The 22,106-nt window shown below is 45.7% G+C and overlaps 1 protein-coding gene across 1 annotated transcript in view; it reads right to left on the reverse strand.

Moving 5' to 3' along the window:
- Positions 1 to 18,231, reverse strand: part of LOC119397630 (uncharacterized) — an 81,735-nt gene extending 63,504 nt beyond the window's left edge. The window contains 7 exon segments of the mRNA XM_049416627.1: positions 384 to 598; positions 6,376 to 6,488; positions 9,359 to 9,485; positions 9,820 to 9,988; positions 10,751 to 10,905; positions 13,371 to 13,474; positions 17,745 to 18,231. Of these exon segments, the coding sequence (XP_049272584.1) occupies positions 384 to 598; positions 6,376 to 6,488; positions 9,359 to 9,485; positions 9,820 to 9,988; positions 10,751 to 10,905; positions 13,371 to 13,474; positions 17,745 to 18,140 (1,279 nt within the window). The 5' untranslated portion in view covers positions 18,141 to 18,231.
- Positions 18,232 to 22,106: the final 3,875 nt, after the last annotated feature.

The following is a 22,106-nucleotide window of genomic DNA, read 5'->3' on the forward strand; positions in this document are numbered from 1 at the left end:
AGCTCTCGTGAGACAAAATGCCGGCCTAATTCTTGAGTACCTGACATAAGTATATAAAGAATATCGGATGTGCTGTGAACACCATGTAATTAAGTGAAAGAATGTTAAGTGAAAGTATGTGGCAGCGAATATACTTGTTAACAGAAATTACCCTTATATGACAAGTTCTATCTTGTCGTACTTTTTAAACTTGTTTGGTTTTGTCTTAACGTGTTTTTTCGTACTTTGATTCAGAATGAATGAATGAATGAACGAACGAACGAATCAATGAATGAATGAATGAATCAATCAATCAATCAATCAATCAATCAATCAATCAATCAATCAATCAATCAATCAATCAATCAATCAATCAATCAATCAATCAATCAATCAAAACTCACACGTGGGTGAGATGACGGGTGCCCAGCAGGCGGTAGCCGTGAGAAGTATGAAGAAGACGTTTGTCCAGCGCCTCCCGTAGCGGTCCATGCTCCACCAGCCAATCGCGTTTGCGGGAAACTCCACCAGGGCCAGGTAGAGGAAGTTGAGGAACTCGTTGCCGCTCAAGTGCGTCACGTTGATGTGCAGGCCGCTGTACGCGCAGCCGTTTGCAGACCTGCGGCAGAGGCGGTCATGAAAAACCGCGCCATATATATATATATATATATATATATATATATATATATGACTGTGTATCTCACGTTTATCTCCAGGTTTTGCTGGTCGGTGGCTGCTATTGTCTCAACGAGTAGGTCACACCTAAATTTTCTTGCATAATGTTTTTAACAGCGCAGCTTTTCTAGCTTGACATCATGTCGTGACCCAAAAATTATCATCACGAACGGGTATGTGCCACAAAAATTGGGCAACAGACCGGCGGCGTATAGCAAGGAGGTGAGAGAAAGAAAGAAAGAAAGAAAAAAAAAAGAAAGGAAGACATGGAAAGAAAGAGAAAGAGAAAATCTTGGGGGAAAATTCCTCACGAGGTGGCGGGATTCGAACCCGCGTACCCACGATCTGAAGGCAAGCGTCTGAACCACTCGGCTATCCAGGCACGCTGACAGAATGTAGCATAGTTTTGAACACTATCGTATAGCAAGGGGGTAGGAAAGGAAAGTGAGCGTGAGGAGGAGGGAAATAAGGGGAGAGAGTAAAGCACTGCATACAAAGAATGAGAAAGAGAAATAGAGAGCAAGAGATGCAGAAAGAGAAAGATGGAGAGAGAGAATCAAAGAAAGCGAAAGAGAGAAATAGAGAGAGAGAAAAAAGACAGAAAGAAAGAGGAAGCAAGCAAGAAATTGAAAGAGTGAGAGAGAGAGAAAAACAAAAGAATAGAAATAAACAGACAAAAATATCCACGCAGTTAGCACTAAGTCGCAGGAAGCTTGGCACATTGAAGATACCCGATCGTCACCTAGTTACAGCAGGGTGATTCAACGAGAGATCGAACATACCTGTCCGGTCGCAATTTTTGTTTTGCCTGGGTTTTTTATATGTTATGTGGGCACATTCAAAGTGCACGGAACTGAAAATATTATTTCCAAGAAACGCTCCCAGCGCGCCAAAAAATATTTAAAGGTGGCTGCGCGTGCCTCCTGTTTTTGCTCACTGCAATGTTTTCGCATTTCACGGCCAAATTTAGCGCGAACTATAAATGATGTGTCGAAAATTTCTTTTGCTGGTTTTAATACGCATTACTGTGAATTACATCCATACTTTTTTTATGCCGTCCTAAAAAAGAAGAAAATGTGAAAAAATGGCAAACACGGCCGAGATCAAAAAAATTGGGGGACCCTTAAGCTTCGCCTTTAAGAGTTGAACGCGATAGCGAAATCCGGCCCCTAGTGCGCACTTCAACCACTAAGTGCATACTTATTAATGTGTATTGTTACACACACACACGCACGCACGCGCGCGAATTTTACAGGCTTTCGATCTAAAGCAAGAGTCGCATGGCCTCCAAGATATCCGCCGCGCGCCGGCCCTCTCGGAAGCCATGAAAAGGCGAGACATATTTCTCATAATGCCTCACAGATGGCAGCACATTATCTAGCGTTTGCTGCGTTGGCTTGATATGTTTTCCTCTAGATGGACATAGTTGTCCATTTTTAAAGCTGTTTGAAAGTTCGTGTGTGTATTTAGCGGCGATGGCTGCACTATCCCGGCGTTTTTCGACGTAGTTTGATGGCCTCGCGAATGCGCCTACCGTATGGGCTCGTTTTCGTCGTGACACCTGCCGAACAAAATGCGTCGAGACTCCTTTCACTACATGACATTTATGTAGTGTTTTTGTCCGAAGCAGCTGCAAGCAACATCGTGGCTTTGTGGTAAGACACCTGCTTGCCACGCGAACGGCCCGGGTTCGATCCTCATTGGGACCGAAGATTTTATCGTTTATTTTATTTGCTACTTTCTCGATTTTTCGCTCACGGATGATTTTTCGCTCACAACCAACGGTGCCGACGCCGACAGCGGAATTTCTGCGACACGAGCTCTCTAACGCTACCGCGTTAAAAAGGGTCATAAGTCTGAGGCGCCTTGGCGCCTTTACTATTTCAAACAGAAACTTGAAAACAGTGTCAACTATAGAAAAGAGCCTTTGCAACAATTATACGGAAAAAAAATTCCGGTCTCAATTTTGACGGCAATTTTTTATCGAAAAGTGCTTATGTCAATGAACACACGGTTTTAATATCATATGTCCTCATTTGCTTTGTTTACGAGATATAACTGGCCAAAGTGACCCTTGCTGTGAGTGCTCACTTCAGTGCGACTGATGGTTGTTACTAGCTTGCATTGTGCGTAAATCGCAGTTTTAATTATTCTGCTGCAGCAAAACCTTGCTCTGGTGGCTTTCCGTCAAGAAAAATGTGTTCTCAGATTTTATTTGTGTCTAGCGTGTGCAAAAGTGGGCTGCTGCCGCCCTCTAAATGGCTCACGTGTAAACAGTTTGCAGCCTACAACCTCGCCTACAATCATCAGAGGAAAGATGGGCGCGTCCTGTTCAAGATATCAACCGCTTCTTCTTCCTGAAGGAATGCCTGGTCTACCTCATCGCGGTTAGATGTAGACAGGTTTTCCTTGAGGAGCCTAAAGCAATGCAAGGAGACCTCGCAGCTGTCGCGAAGATCCTCAGCCTATGACAGTAGCTTCTGGAGGTAGGCAACAACAAAAAGAGCAAAGAAAGAAAAATTGCGCAACGAAAACGTTTTCCTCAGCAATCTTCTTTTTGTGAACGCGTAAATAATCGGCCCAGAATAATATGACCTAGCCATGGGCCGCGGGCATCGCGTGTAGTGAACAGCTAGACCTAGAGCAAGCCGAAACGTTTATACTGAACGGCGCCGCACAAATTATCTCACATCTGCGCAGCCGTCATGAATGCCTTTCCAGAACTGCTTACGGTTTAACATTTTATAACTAAGGGTGTCTAAGCGCTTTAGGGCTGTAATATTTAATTTCTAGGCCGCACTCATTCTCAAAACTAAGGGTAATGTCCTTCTGGTGCCACCAATGACCTCTGCTGTCCTCGACGTGGGAAAGCACTTTAGTAAAGTGGCAACAAAACATCATAAATAGGGCAGCTTCGGCCACTCATGGCTTAATCATGCCGCACCGCACGTTTTCTGGCAGCTGAAACGCTGAGGTAAAGGTCGAGATGATACAGGAAGACGTTATCTGCGACGCCGAAAACATGTGATTGCGGGAAGTGAAATAAACGGCTCGGAAATCATTGAGCTAACTTTTTTACAAATGTTGTTTAGGCACAGTGTGTGTCGAATGGGGAAGATGGTTAGAGCGTACAATGCATGTAATGGAAGGGAAGCAAGTAGGCAGTGAGAAAACAACTGCATAACAGCGCGCCTGCTGATTGTGGCATTTAGTTACAGATTAAGTTGGCCTTCGCTGCATACAGATACTTTATTCTGTGTGCAAGGAGAGTTTTGACAAAGTGACCTAAACCATGTGTTCGCGGTGTCTCGCGTGCTTCTGATTAGCGAATACTGGCGGTGTAAGTTGAGGTTGTAAGCTGCAAACTGCGTACGCGTTCGGCCTTTAGAGAGCGGCAGCAGCCCACCCCCACACACGCTAGACACAATTAAAGTCTGAGAATACATTTTTCTTGACGACAAGACACCAGAGCAAGGTTTTACTGCAGGAAAATAATTAAAACTATATTTAAGTGCAATGCACGCTGATGACAACTATCAATCGCACTGAAGTGAGCACACACAGCAAGGGTAACTTTGGCCCGTTAAATCTCGTGAAGGAAGCAAATGAGGACATACATATTAACACGGTGTTTTCACTGACATAAGCGCTCTTCGACAAAAAAAAGTGTCGTCAAAATTGAGGCCCGAGTTTCTTTATTTTTTAAAAATGTACTTTTTTGAAAAGAACTCGCTTCTTTAACTATTTTCTTCTTATTTTGTGCTGCCTGTAGGAAAACGATCTTGCGCATAAATGTTGCAAAGGCTCCTTGAAATACTTGGAAAAAAAGCATGGATGTAATTCTCAGTAATGCGTATTAAAACCAACAAAAAAATTTTCGACACATCGCTTATAGTTCGCGTTAAATTCAGCCGTGAAATCCCTAAACATTGCAGTGAACAAAAACAGGAGGTCTGCGCCGCCACCTCCAAATACTTTTTTGGCACGCTGGGAGCATTTCTTGGAAATAAAATTTTTGGTTCCGTGCACTGTGATTGTGCCCACATAACATATAAAAAACCCAGGTAAAAGAAAAATATCGACCGGACAGGCATCTTCGATCTCTCGTGGAATCACCCAGCATAGCAAAACCTACACACAGACAAAGCAAAACCTAGCAAGAACCAGTTAAAACATAGCAACAACCGGCGTTAGTCTAAAGACTTGAGCATCGACCAGCTTTGCTGTGCCAAGCTTTGCGCGACTTGGTGCAAACTTCACACATTTTTTCTTTGCAATGCGTAACGAAACCTTATTTAGTATCGATTCATTGATTGGTTGAATAGTTGATTGTCTGACTGACGAATCGTTTGTATCGGTACGCAGGATTTTTTTCCATTTAATACCTATAGTTAATGGGCACAGACACGAATTAACACGTGTGACGAAATCAGTGAGAATTTATTCATTATTTATTTATTTATTTATTTATTTATTTATTTATTTATTTATTTATTTATTTACAGGCAGAATATTAAACAGGGAACGCAAAAAAAACGGATTACGTGCTTATGGTGACGCATAAGACGCCCACGGTTCTAGTTTCCGCCCATTTTCTTGACCACTAGATTCCTCCGATGAAAACAGAAATCTCTCCGACGGTCGCAGGTCCTGATCTCATTGTCTTCTGTTTGTACCAAGGATAGATTCGAATGATTCATACTATCTCGCATTCACCGAGTCACGGGGCGCCCTACTCTCTCCGTGGCAGTAAACAAAGCGCGATGCCGCTATTGTCGCGAAACAATGGCGAACCTTGACAGACGAGACGTACGCAAAACACATCGCTTTCGCTATCACCGAGTGGCCGCGGCACAATAAGTGGCTCAGTCTTCGCACATTGCGCCTATCGAAGGTGCGACTGTATACTTGTAACATGCGACATCGTACGTTTGTCTTTTTTTTTGTCATGAAGCCAGGAGGACGTGCCAAGAGATATTTTTAGAAAAGTGATTAAACGATGTTGACGTCTCGTCGCTAATGTATTGCAGTGATGACAGAAATCTTCATCAAAATTCTGAGGCATTATGCAGCATGTGCCAGAACCACGATATGACCACGAGGCACACGCCGTAGTCGGGGACTCTGCACTAATCTTGACTACCTAGTGATTCTTAACGTGCACACAAATTTACGTACGCGGGGGCATTTTCGCATTTCGCTCCATCTAAATGTGCCCGCTCTGGTAAGGAATCGAACCCAGCGTTCTTTCGAGCTTACAAACGCAAGTCTTTCGTAGCTATATGCTACCACGCCGGGCATCGCGTTGACCCATGCGTGCATGTTACATGAATAACTGTTTAGGTGAATACAATTTAAACGAATTGTTTGTGCCAACATCATAAGGAAACTCTAAGTGAAATTACTGTTTATTCTTGCCATAGTGTAGGTAGAATTATAATGCACACAGTAGAGGAAGGGTACGAGGGTTATTGCGTTTTACCCTATTTAAATGTGCCGGTAATGGTCACGGGAGCCGAACCCGTGACCTTACGCCTTCAAGTGTAACGTCATCATTGGTAAGATATCACGGTGATAATAGAGACATTGTGTCAGGTTGTCGGCAAACGAAATACTTTCTTAAGAATTGTGCTCGTTAAAAGGGTGTCTGTGTGACATTCAGTTAAATCGAGTCGGTTTTTTTCTTTTTTTTTTTACTAACGTGGTGTTATCTAGACTTACCATATCAGCGTGAGTATCAGCAAGTTCTTTCGTATCTTTGGCTTGGTAACCAAGTCTAGAATGGAGCCCGATTTCTCCGATTCCTCTTCGGCGTTTATGCTTTGCTGAACTTTCTGAAAGAAAAAAAAGAAACATTTTTTTAGAAGCAGAATACAATCGTAAGGTGACTAGATTGATCTTACTGAGCATGTATGTATGTAGAAAAAAATCCGACAAACTCAGTATAATTCACTAGCAGAAACCTGACTAGTTACGCAAATTTCTGACCACCGCCCCCCTACTCCAGCTTATTACCGTGCGCAGATCTGGTGTTCACAATTAAGGAATGAAGTAGCTCGGGACGAAATTGAAAGCAAAGAATGTTTACGCGTCTTAACACCAGTCTCTTCAACTGCGGTTGATCAGCAGCATTAGCGCTTGTTACGTTGTTCTTGCGACCACAAGTGACTTGAGAAACGTGTCTTCGGTGTATTGCCTTCAAGTGTACGATATTAATACCCTGCTTTCAAAGGCCTTATAAATGAGCAATCTTCAAGGCGCATTGTAGAGGGCCACAGATCATTCCAGAAAAAATAGGCGTCTTTTTTCCCCTGCACATTAGAACATACTGGCATGTTTACTGAAGAAAACAAAAACAAACTAATGACTGATCTTTCGCATTCATGTTTCAGGTGAAAAGTGTGATACAGGTGCTAAACTACAGTCTTTAAGCTCACGCGTGGTATTTGTTTCTGCTGATGGTGATGATGTTGCAGCGTCTTCTTTATTCATAGTGGTACGTTAGTTTAAGGAGCAAGATGTTTTGTAACAATAACAAGGGGTAAAACTCCAGCGTTACCCGCCACGTTGGTCTAGTGGTCATGGTGCTCGACTGCTGACCGGAATCCCGGCCGTAGCGGCCGCATTTTCAATGGAGGCGAAGATGCTTGAGGCTCGTGCACTTCGATTTAGGTGCACGTTAAAGAACCCCTGTGGTCGAAATTTCCGGAGTCCTCCACTATGGCCTCTCTCATAATCATATCATGGTTTTGGGACGTTAAACCCCAACAATTATTATTATTAGAACTCCCGCGTCACGTTCGATTCGACGCGGATGCTACGCCATTGATATCGTCGGGTTTCACACTACCCAAGGTATTCGCTGTGAATGCAGCAATGTAATATCTCAGTAAGGGTAATACAGATGGCAGTGTGCGTTTGAATACATTGATTCGTAATGAATTAAGGTGTTATAACGATTTCGGGCTTTGGGTATGTCGTGTATCATTTAGTTCAGAGGAACATCTGCGAGCTCTCACGCTACTCCCTATCGACGTCGACTGCTCCGAAAGTAGAGTAGTTTTCAGTTCTCCACGTGTACATTCAATCACGCAGATGTTGCGCAGCGAATACGGCTTTCGCGATTTGTTTCCTGCTGGGCCATTACTGTATATTACGCAAGCTTTCAAAAGCTCGTAAATGCGCTCGAGTCCAGGTGGCCGCGGTGCCTGGCCCTGCGTAGATTCACTTATTGCAGCACCATGTAACCGGATGTGCGTCTGCAGATGGTCGAAATCGCTATTTATTCCGCGCATGCTTGCGATTTCCGCGCTCTATGGCTCGTGGAATTTTTACTCGCTTGACACTTTATTGCAATCCATAAAGTAATAAGTGTAGCGAACCGTGACGTCATGGAATAGGCTTGACCCAGGATATCCGTAGCTTTAAATATTGTATCCGTGCCTCTCTGCTTCTGATTCTCTTGCTGAAGTAAAGCTATTTCGTTCAATACTTCCTGTATTATTCTGGAGTCCGTTGCGCCTGTTGGTTTATATATGAGTGAAAAAGTAAAACGTCGCAGGTTTTCGTGTAAAGGACACCTACGCGGCCATTGGGTTATGAGCATGTACCCCTTGCATTGCAGGCAGGGTTGGATAATCAAAGTAAGCCACAGAATCGGTCAGAACTGCATAACAAAAGAATTTGGAATGCTCGATTCGAGAATCGAGCATTTCGATTGGATACAGATACAGTCGATTCGTCTCAGAAACAGTAGCACCTTTGTAGTGCTTCACCTCATCGACTCGCTGCAGTGCGGTGAAAGATATGTTCTCGCGACAGCTAATCAGCAAAGAGAACCAAAGACAGTTCTACCCTTTCCGAATCGCTAATAACAGTTCCCATAATAAACGAAGTAACTTTAAGAGTTCGGGCATTCGCTCACGTGACAGTCATTGTAGATTTTTTCTGCGCAAACACGCTTCTTGCAAAGGTGGTTTGACGAGCTGTTTTCGTTTGTGGAGGACACATGAAGCTGGGCTCACAACAAACATACGGACCAACAGACGAATGGTCGGTCTTTCAGTCGGTCGCCATCTTCTTCTTCCTTGTCTTCTCATTCAAATGTATTGATTGTACCCTCCCCCCCCCTTCTCACGTGGTTTTGCACTGCCTCCGGGATAGGCCCACCTTTGACCAAGCGACGATGCATCATGAGATGACATCGTCATGTAACGGGTCAGGATGACTCAATGCTGACGGCACAAATTTTGGCGGCCTGTGATGTCACGAGGACGTTAGTGTGTGACGTCGTCACATGATTTTTTTTTTGCCTCACTCGTGTTGACGCCTACGCCGCCGACGATCACTCTTCGCGTATGATGAGCCACCTAAGGCTTTCGCTTTAAGAACAGAAAAAAAATGCATGTGTTTTGTTGCTGCGTAGGCGGTCGAAAGGTAATAATAATGATAATTGTTGGGGTTTTACGTTTGAATTCTAGGATATGATTATGAGAGACGCCGTACTGGAGGGCTCCGGAAATTTCGACCATCTGGGGTTCTTTAACGTGCACCTAAGTACACGGGCCTGAAGCATTTTCGCATCCATCAAAAATGCGGCCGCCGCGGCCTGGATTCCATCCCGCGACCTTCGGGTCAGCAGTCGAGCACCATGACCACTAGACCACGGTGGAGGGTCACGGTCGGAAGGGTAGCAACTACTCACCTTGAGCTTCAGGTCTAGGTCGACCGGGGGCTCGACACCGTTTCGGAAGGCGATGCGGCGTAGAATAGCCGACGCTTCAGAGAGCCGGTCCTGCGACAAGAGCCACCGCGGAGATTCGGGGATGACCCTACAACGAATCATGCAGGGGTCCGTCAACGACGGAAGGTGAAAGGCCGGCAAAGACGCTTTGGCCGGAGCGCGCGCACGCCGCGTGCAGCTGTATATCAGGGAGCCGTAGCAGACCGGTAGTCAAGTGAACCCCTCCGAAGTGTTGCAAGACACGCGCACTTGGCAGCAGAACGTCATACTATACAGTTAAACCGACTGTCAAACAAACAGAAACCACTGGGAGTGCGCTTATGATTTATGGTGCATGGTTTATGCTTTTGCTGCTGAGTTTTGCTTCATTGTTGGTCTGAAACAGCTCCCTGTGACAGCATTTTCAGTGTTTCGTACCTCACCTGATGTAGCAGAAGAGAGGCACCGCACACGATGCGCACACTGTTGCCAGCAGTACCCACGTTCGGCTCAGGTATGCCACCAGCGGCAGCAGGCACATGCCCAGCGTCCAGCCCATGCATGCAACGCCAAGCATCAGGGTGCGCTGCTTGGCACCCACCAGCTCCAGCACTGCGCCAGGAAATGGGGAATAAATGAAATCCCGATACAGCAAAGTACTTGATACAGCGACGTCGTACTAAATATGAACGCAGCTGTATTAGTGTGTGCTGGGAAAAACTGGGGCACTGCATGCAGCTTCCGCCGACCTCTCGTAGTGCTCTTGAATCGTGGCCAACAGTCACGCCTCTAACGTTTCGTGCTGCAGCCAATCGTCGACGCACTTACATTGCGATTCCATTCACTCTAACGTGCACAGGAAACTTTTTTGAATGCTGTTAACATACTCCTCAAATCGACACACTGATGCGAATTCTAATCACCTGAGGTCACCATGAATCAGAGACTGTGTGGAGATTTTACAATCGAAGAATCGGCATTGTATGTTAAGAAGATGGTCGTTACAATTGTCGCTTCGTGTCATCTTTTTTATTTTTCTCCTCCCAGCACGCGGTAATGAAGCAAAATCCACCTCCTTTCTTCATTAGATTATTTATCCATTCTTTGCTTGCTATAATGAACAGAAGGAAAGCCCTGGCTTTTTTTTTCTTGTATGCATTATCGAATTCGATCCAAGTTTCCTGGAGGTCGAGCAAATTTCCGGGCTCTCTATTGGCAAGACTCATAAGGTGGCATTGCGCATCTTTGAGTTCCGGCACATGCTTTAGCTGGCTTTGTGAGCCGACTCTTAGCAGCGACTGGTCATACTGGGTCATACACTTCAGCGCCACGCCAAACGTGCGGCAAAAGCCGGACGCACCGTATAAGACTCACTGATGATGTAGGGCACTTGGTCAATCTGCGGGTCCAACAGGGCATTGATGAAGCGCATGGCGACGAACATGGCGAAGTTGGTGGACAGTACGGCGCCAAAGCCCGAGAACACGGCCAACGCCACGATGGCGAAGAACGTTGGTTTGCGGCCGTACCTGCAGTGTGAAGTGTACCGAAGCGATATGAGTTGTTGTTTAATTACAGCAATTATATTAACAAAGTTGTTATTCACACCCATACATATATTGGCAACATAAATGGAGCTCACTCATACTCAGGAAATATATCTTTCGCCTAGGGCTCACTAGGTCACAGACTCACCAAAATATTACTGAGCCAAACTCACCCAGAGCCAGACTCACGGCTCAGACTGATTAATACTTCTTTTTGGGCGAGTTGGTTCATTGTGGTTTAAGGGAGTAGCAGCGCGAACTCACACCCACAAGAGAGACGCAGCGCTTATGTGTCCGATTCGGCTCAGTCTGAGTCTGAGTGATTCTGACTGAATCGACTCATGAGTGAGTTTGCCGACCTGTGCAGCCGTATGGAGAAAGGCAGTAAAGAGACACTAAAGCCAGGGAAGGCATAGTAGAAACTAAGTGACATGCGTCTACGGAGGGCATTCCCAAATCGTGACAGGCAGTTTGCTGCTGTCCTTAAAGCGAAAAGTACACAATCACTGCATACTGCCAGTTCTGACATATGGAGCTAAAACTTGGAAGATAACGAAAAAACTCGAGAAAAATCGAAGGGCCGCTCAGCGTGCCACGGAAGGGAAAAGGGTAGGCGTAATATTGAGAGATTGGAAGACAGTACAATTGTTCAGACAACAAACGATTGTGCCTAATATTCTAGTTGATATTAAGCGGAAGAAGTGGGCCTGGGCCGGCCACTTAATGCGTAGTACATATATACAGCCGAGGGTGAGTTAGAGCAACGGAATACATACCAAGGGAAAGGAAAGAAGCCGTGGAACGCAGCGAGTTAGATGGAGCGAAGAAATTATGAAGTTCGGAAGGATAAGATGGAATCAGCTAGCTGTAAATTAAAGATCGTTGGCAGAGGCCTTCGTCCCGCAGTGGACATAAAATAGGCTGACAATGATGATGGCTATCAGGATATTTGCAAATTGAAATCAGAAAATTACGTAGAAACAAAGTCTGAAATAACGTGGATAAAAAAAAATCACAGATGATTACAATACTGCCCAATGCGAATTCTAAACACAACTTCGTGTTGGGGCAAGGCCAACTGTGTTTGAAGTTCTGGCTTTCCGCAAGGTATTGACTATGCCATAAATCATAATTTTTGTGAAGTAGGACAGCACCCACTAAGCCATTATTCGTCTTTCTGCGGATAAGCGAGGTACCTGCTACACATATGTAAGGTATTATGTGCGCTTTGTTGACGCTGCATGTGGCTGATGATGAGGAATTATGGCTGTGTACTTTTCAGTGGGGGGGAAGCTTTAAACCACACACTCGTTGCGCAAATAGCATTGTGTAATGACTGGTTGTTATTTTACTCTTCTGCCACGCTATATTACATAGATTAACGCGATTCCTTCAAGCACCAGCGTCGCTCTGTGGTAGAATACTCTAATGCCACGCAGAGGCCCGGGTTCAAATCCCATTCGATCTTGGGTATTTTTTCTCATTTCATTTCGGTTACTTTTTCGTGTCTGTCGGATACGCCACCGACGGCAACGGCGACGGCGACGTCGCTCAAAGCAGGAATGGACGCCTAAGAGCTGCACTCTAAAAATAAGTTGCTGCAGTTCAGCGCTATTGTGCGATAGACCTGCGCTTAGGCGGCAGTGGCGAGTCTAGCTGAGCTGCTTCGTCTGTTTTTGTTTATAAGCTGAAAATATTGTTCATTATTATAATTACTGGCACCATAATGTTGTGTTCCGGACAGCTGTGGAGAGCAATGATATTAATAATAATATCTTGGGTTTAACGTCCCAAAGCTACGATATGATTGTGAGAGACGCCGTAATGGAGGGCTCCAGAAATTTCGACCACCTGGAGTTCTTTAACGTGCACCTAAGTCTAAGTACACGGGCCTCAAACATTTACGCCTCCATGGAAAATGCAGCCGCCGCGGCCGGGATTCGACCGCGCGACCTTGGGGTCAGCAGTCGAGCGCCATAACCAAAAAGCCACCGTGGCTTTTTGCCAACAATATTATATGCGCCGTATACCGGGCGTCTTATTCATAGATGGTGGTGGTGATGCTGCTTAGTGAACGTCATCTCACGTCCCGAAATGCGACATTTTAGTAGCGTGCCTTTATTTTTCGGCCGTCCTGTACGGAAGACAAAAAGAATGGGAAGAATGGAGAGAGAGAGAGATGAAGAAGATTGGTAAGGAGGTTAACGAAGCACGGGCTTCCCCTACATATATGGCTACCCTACATGTATGTGCGGGGAAAGGGGGAATTATAGATAAGGTAGATAATAAAGAACGAGAGTAAAAAAGCGTAGGTGATGAGCAGTTGACAGCACGAGGCATGGCGGTGGCCCCTAGAGCACAAGAATGTTGCCAATAACGAAGCGACCCTCGCGCCATCAGGTATTCAAATAAGCTTTCTTAATGTGATTGTACCATACAGTACTCACTTGTCAGCCACTGCACCAATGATGACAGTTCCGACGACGCTTCCTGCCGTCGCTATCGAGTACACCAGGCTTGGGAGGTGACCGTGAGAACAGACCAAATCCCACTGCAGGAATGGAAAAGGAATAAATTATACTCTGAAATTTGAGGACGACTGTCTGAAGGCATGGTAATTGTATTATATATACATATAAATATATAGCTAAACAATTTGTTTTCTTGGGGGGGGGGGGCGGAGTTCAAACATCCTTTATGTATGTTCGCGCGAATGTTTGTATGTGTGCGTGCCTGTATAAACATGCAAACCTGAATTATTTAAGGGGGTTTCCCAACCCTTCCCCCACCGACCCCTGGCTATGCCCATGCTGACCTCTCTCGGAACGCTGAGTGAAAGAGAATAAACAAAGTTCATAATGAAGCTAGACGATGAGACGTACCTATTAGCAGCAAAAATGCAGCATTATTATACTTTTTGTTTTTCAAAGAATGCACGTACATGTGGTCATGACAGTTATTTTTCAGTATTGGACGACGGGCAACCGGAATTTTATTCACAAACGCGGTGGCTCGTGGGAACGACGAAAAAATTTTTTTTCGAAAGTCTGCCCTTGAAAGCACTATATTTACGCAATAATAATTGTTGGTTTTTGCGTCCCAAAACCCCGATATCATTGTGAGAGACGCTGTAGTGGTGGGCTCCGGAAATTTCGACCACCTGTGGTTCTTTAACGCGCGCCTAAATCTAAGCACATGGACCTCTAGGAATTCTGCCTTCATCGAAATGGGGCCGCCGCGGCAGGGATTCGGTACCACGACCTTCGGGTCAAAAGTCGAGCACCATAACCGCTACCGCGGCGAGTCTAGTATATCTACGCAATATGCCGTTCGATGTAGAGGTGATCATGAAGATGCCTGGATGTGCGTATTGCTTTTTTTTTCAAGTATTATTGAGGATGTCGTCACGTTATGAAGATATATTTGCATCATACACGTGAAAGAGTTGAAACAAGGAATGCTATAAACGTTAGCCCGCGTCAGCCAGGAAGGTGTGTGATGTAGCAAGAAACCACATGTAGTAAAAGAACGGCACAATACCTTATGTATTGATTGTAATGAATACTTACTTGTGTGTCATGTAAACTCTGAAGTTATTATAGAACGCTGAATTTAGACTGGTCCCGTATCTGTTTTTGTAGGTGTTACTTGCACCTTTTTACTGAATATTTTGCAATTGATGGCATAACGCTGCAGTTTCAAGAAGATGTGCATCGCATAACTTGCGTAAAATATACTTTTTTGAGGAAAATCTTCAGTGTAAAAAATACCCCTCGCGCTCTCGTTGCTCGAAGGCAAGATTGAATTAAGTAAGAGTGACACTCTCTGGCCTTCTTTCACATCTAGTTTTGCCCCAATAACTTCCTTCTAGCGAAGCAAGCGTACAAATCATTGGCGTCATATACGAAGACGAGTTGGCTTTCTAAGAACCACGAACCGAAACACGAGCAATTCCTTCCTCGTTTGCGCGAGTACAGCTTTTAACTCCGCACGCCTTCAGCTAACGCCGCTTGTAACGAATACGAAATGCCTCCACGCTCCTTCGAACAACGTAATCAAAGAACAGAAAAGAGCGAGAGTTACGTGAAAAGCAAGCGCAAGGTAACCTTGGTAGCATTCAAGGTCGCATACACCTTAGAAGAATACGTATTTCAAATTGGCCGCTCCGCGCCGCGCCGTCACTCTCGCAAGTGAATAGGGAGCTTTGATATTACTGTGCGCGTAAATTGAAAGGCATATGCGTGCGTAAAATGTGAACTCTGCAATTTTACGTGCCGAAACTACGATATGATTACGAGGCATGCCACAGTGGTGGACTGAGGATTGATTATAGCCACCTGGGTTTCTTGCACATAAACGTGCGCATAAATCTAAGCAAAGGAGTGTTTTTGCATCTCGCTCCCGCCTAAATGACGCCGTCGTGGTCGGCAGTGATGATGAAATGAACTTTATTTGGTTCTGGAGAACCCCGATCAGACAACCCCCGAAGGGGGGTCCCGCGCCCACGCTGATACTGGAAGACCGTGGCCCTCCGCCAGTTCGCAGGCCTCCTGTCGGCAGTCCAGGAGGCCTGAGAACGGGCTGACGGTTGGCAGTCGAACCCGCATCCTTGAGCTTATCAGCGCAACAGCTTAGCCGCTCGAGAGAGAGGGATGAAGAGGAAGGCCGGTAGGATAACCAGATAGTAACATCCGGTTAGCTTACCCGCTGAGTTACAACGGCGGGTATGGGTAAAACGCGAACTATAGAATGCGCCTTGAGAGAGATCGCATAAACGTTTGTCGCCTATTAACTGGGAACATCAATGTGGAAGTTCGGCTATGCACAGCTAGAACATGAACAGTTAGAAACTAGCAAGTAGGACTAGGGAGCAAAATATAAATAAATGCTCTGTACAAAGATTGTACGGAAGTGAGTTGCTGTATCTCTGCATGTCTGGTCACTAAGTATTGTGCATATCTAAGACTGCGTGAAAGTTAGGGGGGCAGTCGGATCTTTTACCTTTTGGCCACATCTCTTTCTTCATAGAGGGTATTTATCGCAGCGAGTTAACATCGTAAGCATTACACGGGTGAGGAATTATGCTTTCCACTTCATCGGCTTCAGAGATACATGAAAGAAGAGAGAGCAAATGCACTCATGCTGTTGACCAAAGAAAAATACTGCACCGCAAAAGCGCGATCACCCACTGCTGTGATTGGCAGATGTCGCGTTCTGCAGCTGGCACCTAAAACAGCACCGAGGTCAATGAACTCGAATAAAGCCTTCGGCGAAATGCAAAATACAGGATAGGAATGACAGAGAAGAGTCGTGACTATACGCAGCTGGGAATAACTAACATGATATTTTCTCCTTTTCAAAAGAAATGTGCACTGTGCGCACCTGCTTCTATTCGCTGCATCTGATGCGAACGTAGCTCTGCAAAATTTACTGCCTGCATGTTTGCGTTTCTGCTCACGCTATGGAAGAGTAATGCACGCGCAGAGCCATGAATGGCTGACGTGACGCCCAGCGGCTGATCTATAGACCAGCGTGGAACAGGAAGTATTTAAGGGGTAGGTATAAAAGTGAAAAGCGGGTAAAGTGAAAAGCGGGTAAAAAGTAGTAGAACGCAAAAGCCGTGTCTCTTCACTCTTTTGCTGCGAGCGAACAATTCACAAGTACCTTACGCGTGCTTTACATTTAACGCTAACAATCAAAAGTGACAGTGGCGCTTAAAATAGCCCGTTAGAAATAACATCGCCGTGCGCTGGGTCGTCGTCCGCGACTGCACATGTATGCTGTAGAAACCCGTCATGAGAAGACTAATTTATGAGCAGACTAATTATATTTCTGTTAACCCCACTCAATCAAATATACATCCAACTCTAAAGACTAATATTGAGACAGCATTGAAACCATGATGCTCTTTCAGTATTTATATGAAAGGTAACTAAATGTAATTAACAAACGCTGCAGGTCACTACCAGATGTAACTGCCTTTAACATTCTAAAACATTCCTTTGCAAGCAAAAAAAAATTATATATAACGTTCATAGCAAGCTCAGATGGTAAAGCTGCTTAATTTTACTGCAGACAAAGAGTGACGCTTCAAAGCGTGCTGCAGAACGCCTTGTGCAAGAAACTCCAGGTATGTTGTAACCAAATTGCTGCGACAACTCAATGACAGTCACAGACGTGTCGTACGGTGATTATGTGAAATTAACGAAGGAATGACGGTGAAAAAGAAGGGAAGAGAGAATTGAAGCACGTTAATTAGGCTTTGCCTTGTTAATTGCGCTATATACACACTAGAGGAGTGCACATCTCTATAAAGTGGAGCGCAGATATGAGGACACACACATAGGAACAAGCTCGTCCCGTTTCCATCGTTTGTGTATGTCTCAATTCGCGCGCCTCATTTTATAGCTACCTTTCGCCAAATAGACCAATGAGAAATACTGATACATGTTGACGTGAGGAGCGAATTCAAGAAAGACATGGAGAGATATAACTGTCTCTAGACCAATTCACTTTTTCCAAGTATTGTTACGTCTAAGTAAAAGCGATTTGCAACATTGCATCTTCAAGACATGAGGGAAACTTAGGCAGATAGAGGCTAGGGAGGATCCAAAGGTGGTCGGAATGCCCTGACCCCCAACCCTTTAATTTCTGAATGTATACCTACAAAAAGAGGACCTATCAGGTCATCCCATAAGCTGACTCCCCCCTCTCTCGCCCTCGAAAGTTCCATTCGCCCCCGGGACGAGGACAGACACCTGTGGTCATGGTGGAGAAACAAACTTTACAATCACGCGAACGTAGACTGATCACACTCCTACCTTCGTAGGTACGGTCTCTTCGTAGTGCAGGTCATCGTAACGAAACAGCTCGCAAGGCTGCCTGGTCGCACTTTCGTTCACAAACCACGACGCGTTCCACGACGTGGCGTTGAACTCGTCCGCGAAGCGCGTCGAGTTGAAACGTCGGATCGGTAACACCTCGCACTCGTCGTCACTGACAAGCAGTTTCCGAATCTGCTGGGTCCGGGATTCGTTGAGTCCTAGGGCATCCAGTTGCGGCACCACGCACTCGTGGTCGGGTTCGGACAGCAGAAATATCAGATTCATCGAGAAGAACGGAAACAGTACCTGCGAGGGCAACAGAAAGGCCCACAGGAGAAACTTCTGAAACTTTCCGAATCCTCCGAGCTCCTCGATCACGTCTTCGAACTCCATGGCCTCTTTTGCTGGACTCCGAGACGATAGCGCTCCTGTTAACGCGCAGGGGCGTGCCTCTCTATCTTGTGGAGTGTAACGCGGCGACGGACGAAGAGCGAGCTTGGTTTGGTTGCCACTGCTTATCGAAAGACGTAAGTGGGGCCGAGCTTAACTGAGTCGCTGCGCCTATTATACGTTATACTCCGCGCGCTTGCTGCTGCTAGCGCTGCCGGCAGCCAAGCTTCACGGCCTAGCAAGGACTACGCAGAGAACGAGAGAGAAGGTTAGGGACGAAGAGAAAACCTTGTATCCGATGGCTGTGGCGAACGCGGCGTGTAGAGCTGAGAGGCTGGAGAGAGAGAGAGATAGCCCTAGCGCGCGGTGTTGCGTGTTATGCGAGCTTTATTTTTGTTTCCCTCACGTTTCCTCTTGTCGTCATCGCCACCGACGATACGTTCGCGCTCGTAGTTCAGGCGACGTTGTAGGCAGCTGCGAATGATACATCCGCGTTGCCCGAATTGGCAGCTGTTCGGAGCTCTACAAAAACCAGCTTGCCCGCAGGCAAGTTGGTCGGCTCACCGCGCACTGCGGTGGAATTCTTTTGGAAGGTTAATGCGCTTTAAAGCCGTCGTTAAAGAGAGAACCACGGGTCGTACGGGCTCTCTTTCTGGCTGAAACGACTCCAACACCTGTGCCATTCATTTGTCGACGCGCGATGAATATACGACGCATCAGCGGCGACTAGACAATGGTGTAGGTGTAGGGTCACGGAAACCTTATCTATGAAACGATCTGTCTGACATACTGGTAAATGAGTTCGTCTGAAAGCTTTTTCGTAGTACTCGGTGCGGTGTTATATGGTGGTGTAACGTGGTGAAGCCTGGTATTACATATCCGACTGCTTCGTGTGCATTGGTTCGCCCTGCACGTGAAGTAGTACCCTGTATTGGGTACTATATTTGAAAGCATTGACGTAGGAAGGGGTGGGGAAGTTTAGGAATGTTCACCCCCTTTACCTCCCCCCCCCTCAAGTTATTCAATTTTGTATGTGTATATACGCGAGCACATAAAACCCATATGTAAAAAGTGGTTGAACACCCCCCCCCCCCTCCCCCAAACCCGAAAAAAGTTTCTGGCAACGCTCCTACTTGACAGTGCCGATGTAGTGAAGCTGCTTCGCGCTGTTGGGCGGTACAGATAATAAAGGTTCAAACGCTCATAGCAGCCTAAATTACTCTACGGCTGCAACGCCGTAGAGTAATTTTTCGTTAAGTTATCCGGTATTGACGTCATACGGGGCATATTTTTTACAGAAGAAAAAAAGAAATGCCGATAACTGATAGTTTGCCCATAGGGAATCAAAGGCCCAGCAGCAAACAAGATTTCAAGGGGCATAAAACCCCAGTGAAAACCAGCAGATAATGAAGTCAAGGATGGTATACAGAGCGTTAATTGTACTGCTTTAGGTGTATTGTAATATCCGAAGGTCGCAGGTGCGGTCCCTCCCAGCGGAAAGTTGTCTTTTGGTCCAATTTACTTTCTTCACATCTGTATCACAACTATTACAATACACCTAAAACAGTACAATTAACGCTCTATATACCTTGGCTTCATCATCTGCTGGTTTTCATTAAGGTGGTGTCAAACAAAGAAACGAGCCCTCGAAAATTCAATTTCTTCATTCAAGAAGAGTAAAGGTAATTTGTGATTTTGTTTAGCAGGGTAGACTATTCTTTAAAAACTTTATTCGCACATTAAGTTTTTGTTCCTTCGTCTGGAAAATGTTCACAACAAAACAAGGATAAATCCACCCTTTTTTTAAGGTCTATAGAAAAGTGACGCCGGTGACGTTGGCTCGCGTCACCATTTCGTTGTCACTACCGCGTGTCACTGGTCTTTTGGTGCATGAACTGCCTAGAAACGTACAGCCACCCAAGTCTTTAACTAGCGTACGCAGCGGCGACTTTTCTGTGTGTCAGCGCCATATGATGGAACGAAGATGCAAACGTTTGTTTTGTGGGCACGTGTTTTACGGGTATGCACTTGCCCTCACCCCTTTGGAACTTATTCAGTCATATGGCGAAGACACTCAGAAAAAATTGCCGCTCGCGCACGCTAGGTAAAGATGCGGGCGACTAAACGTCCATGGTGAATATATGTGCTTCATATTGAAGCATCGCAAGAAACGTAGGACACAGAAACACTTGACAACACGAGCGCTGAATGTTATGCGAATTTTATAAGTGGATAACATATCATGCACCGGCAGAGGATATCGGCAGACGGAGCAGTTACGCGTCTTCGCATAATATTTGATGACAAATAATTGTATATTTCGTTTGCTAAAGGAGGAGGAGTAGTCAGTGCCGCCGTAAAGCCACCAGCCTCCCCTATCAATTATTTCAGTAAAAAAAAATTGATTCGAAGACGACGCTTTGAACATTCTCTTTTAATTTCCCGGTGGTTGTGGTGATTCATTTATAATATACTCCCAAAAAGAGGGGGCCAGTCCGAGCAGGGTGCCGCCCTTTCCCGGGAACCGCTTCCCCCGGGAGCAGGGTGATGACACCCTATGTCCAGGTGAGCGCCCTATTGGGTCAAAGTCGTTGATGGGTACACCACTTCTTCTTAAGGCGACGTGCAAACATGATAATAGACAAGCGCCTGAAACTACAGAAACAATAAGCTTTAATGGAAACAATGAGATAGGACATTAGATTCAAAGCGTCTGCCAAAGCGCGCGTCTGCGTGCTTCGACACCACATGGCGTGCTGCCACCCTAAATCTTGTCTACACGAGTACTCTTTGATCCCAGCACTAGATAGGTTCGCGTTAAAAAGTGGCTACTACAAATGAGTATTTGCACACACTGCATTAAGACCTCCAAAAAAGGTGTAGTCAGATGTACTGCCACGGTTCATTTAAAAAATAACATTCTTTCTTTTTTCTTGCGGAACAGCGCAGTTATGGTTCGCTGCATATGCTTCGCTCGAGAAAATTGACATTATTACTCCCTTTTCTTATCGGCTTTACGCAGGGCAAAGTTCTAGTTTTTTTGTCGTTGGCAGGTTCAATTGCAAAACTTAGCGTATCCTGCAATAACTTTACAAGTTAGGGAGCGTTAGCTGCACTGTTGAGCCTTTTAATGCTTTCGACTGTAGAGATGTGGCGCTGACGTCTAAAGAGTGAAAAAATGCACCAGTGATTTATCCGCGACGCGAGTTTCTCCGTGCGTAAAAGACATGCGCTTAGCACGAAGCTTAAATCATACCGAAGGAAACGCTCAATCAAATGAAGCCTTGGGGACAAAGTGCATAGGAGATTTCAACCTCTGGGAAAACGGAAGCGCTGTCAAGAAACGTCGCGGTGTCTGCGTCCGCACTGCTGCTAATATGTCTCTCGTTATTAATTAGGCTCGCGCGACATGACGTAGAAGCTGTACGGCAGGCGAAATCGATAGAATTGAAGCGGTTCAAACTAGCGTAGGAGATGTCACGTGGGGCGCGAGGGTATCGGATTTCTCTTAAGATTTTTGCGACAGCGACAAATTGGCTCGCTCGTCACGCGTAATAAGCTACACCGGAGGAATTTTCCTTTAGCAGCGCCACCGCTCGAGGATGTCAGGTTCGTCGTGGAAGATCGCTTTTCGAGTGCCGCTGTCGTCTCGGCTGCCTGAACGGCAAACGACCCGCTCCGAGACTGCGACGTCCTGATCGATGATTCATCGCTAATGCTCGTTTGCTAAGTCAGTACTTGAGGCCTGGGATGTGAAACGGCGTTGTAGCAAAGACGGCACGAAGGGGGAAAGGGGGGAGGGAGCGGTTTTGAAGGGGGTTCTCCTTTTTAACAGCGGAACTGGTTATGCTCGGAGAAACTTCGTTAGTCGCGGACGAAAATTATCATCATCATGAACCGACACGCGCTCTCTCCGTCCTCTTCATCATCTTCCGCTTCGCTCCTAGAGCACGTGTGCCGATTTATCCG

Source organism: Rhipicephalus sanguineus, chromosome 6 (assembly GCF_013339695.2).
Source record: "Rhipicephalus sanguineus isolate Rsan-2018 chromosome 6, BIME_Rsan_1.4, whole genome shotgun sequence".
NCBI classification, from domain to species: domain Eukaryota; kingdom Metazoa; phylum Arthropoda; class Arachnida; order Ixodida; family Ixodidae; genus Rhipicephalus; species Rhipicephalus sanguineus.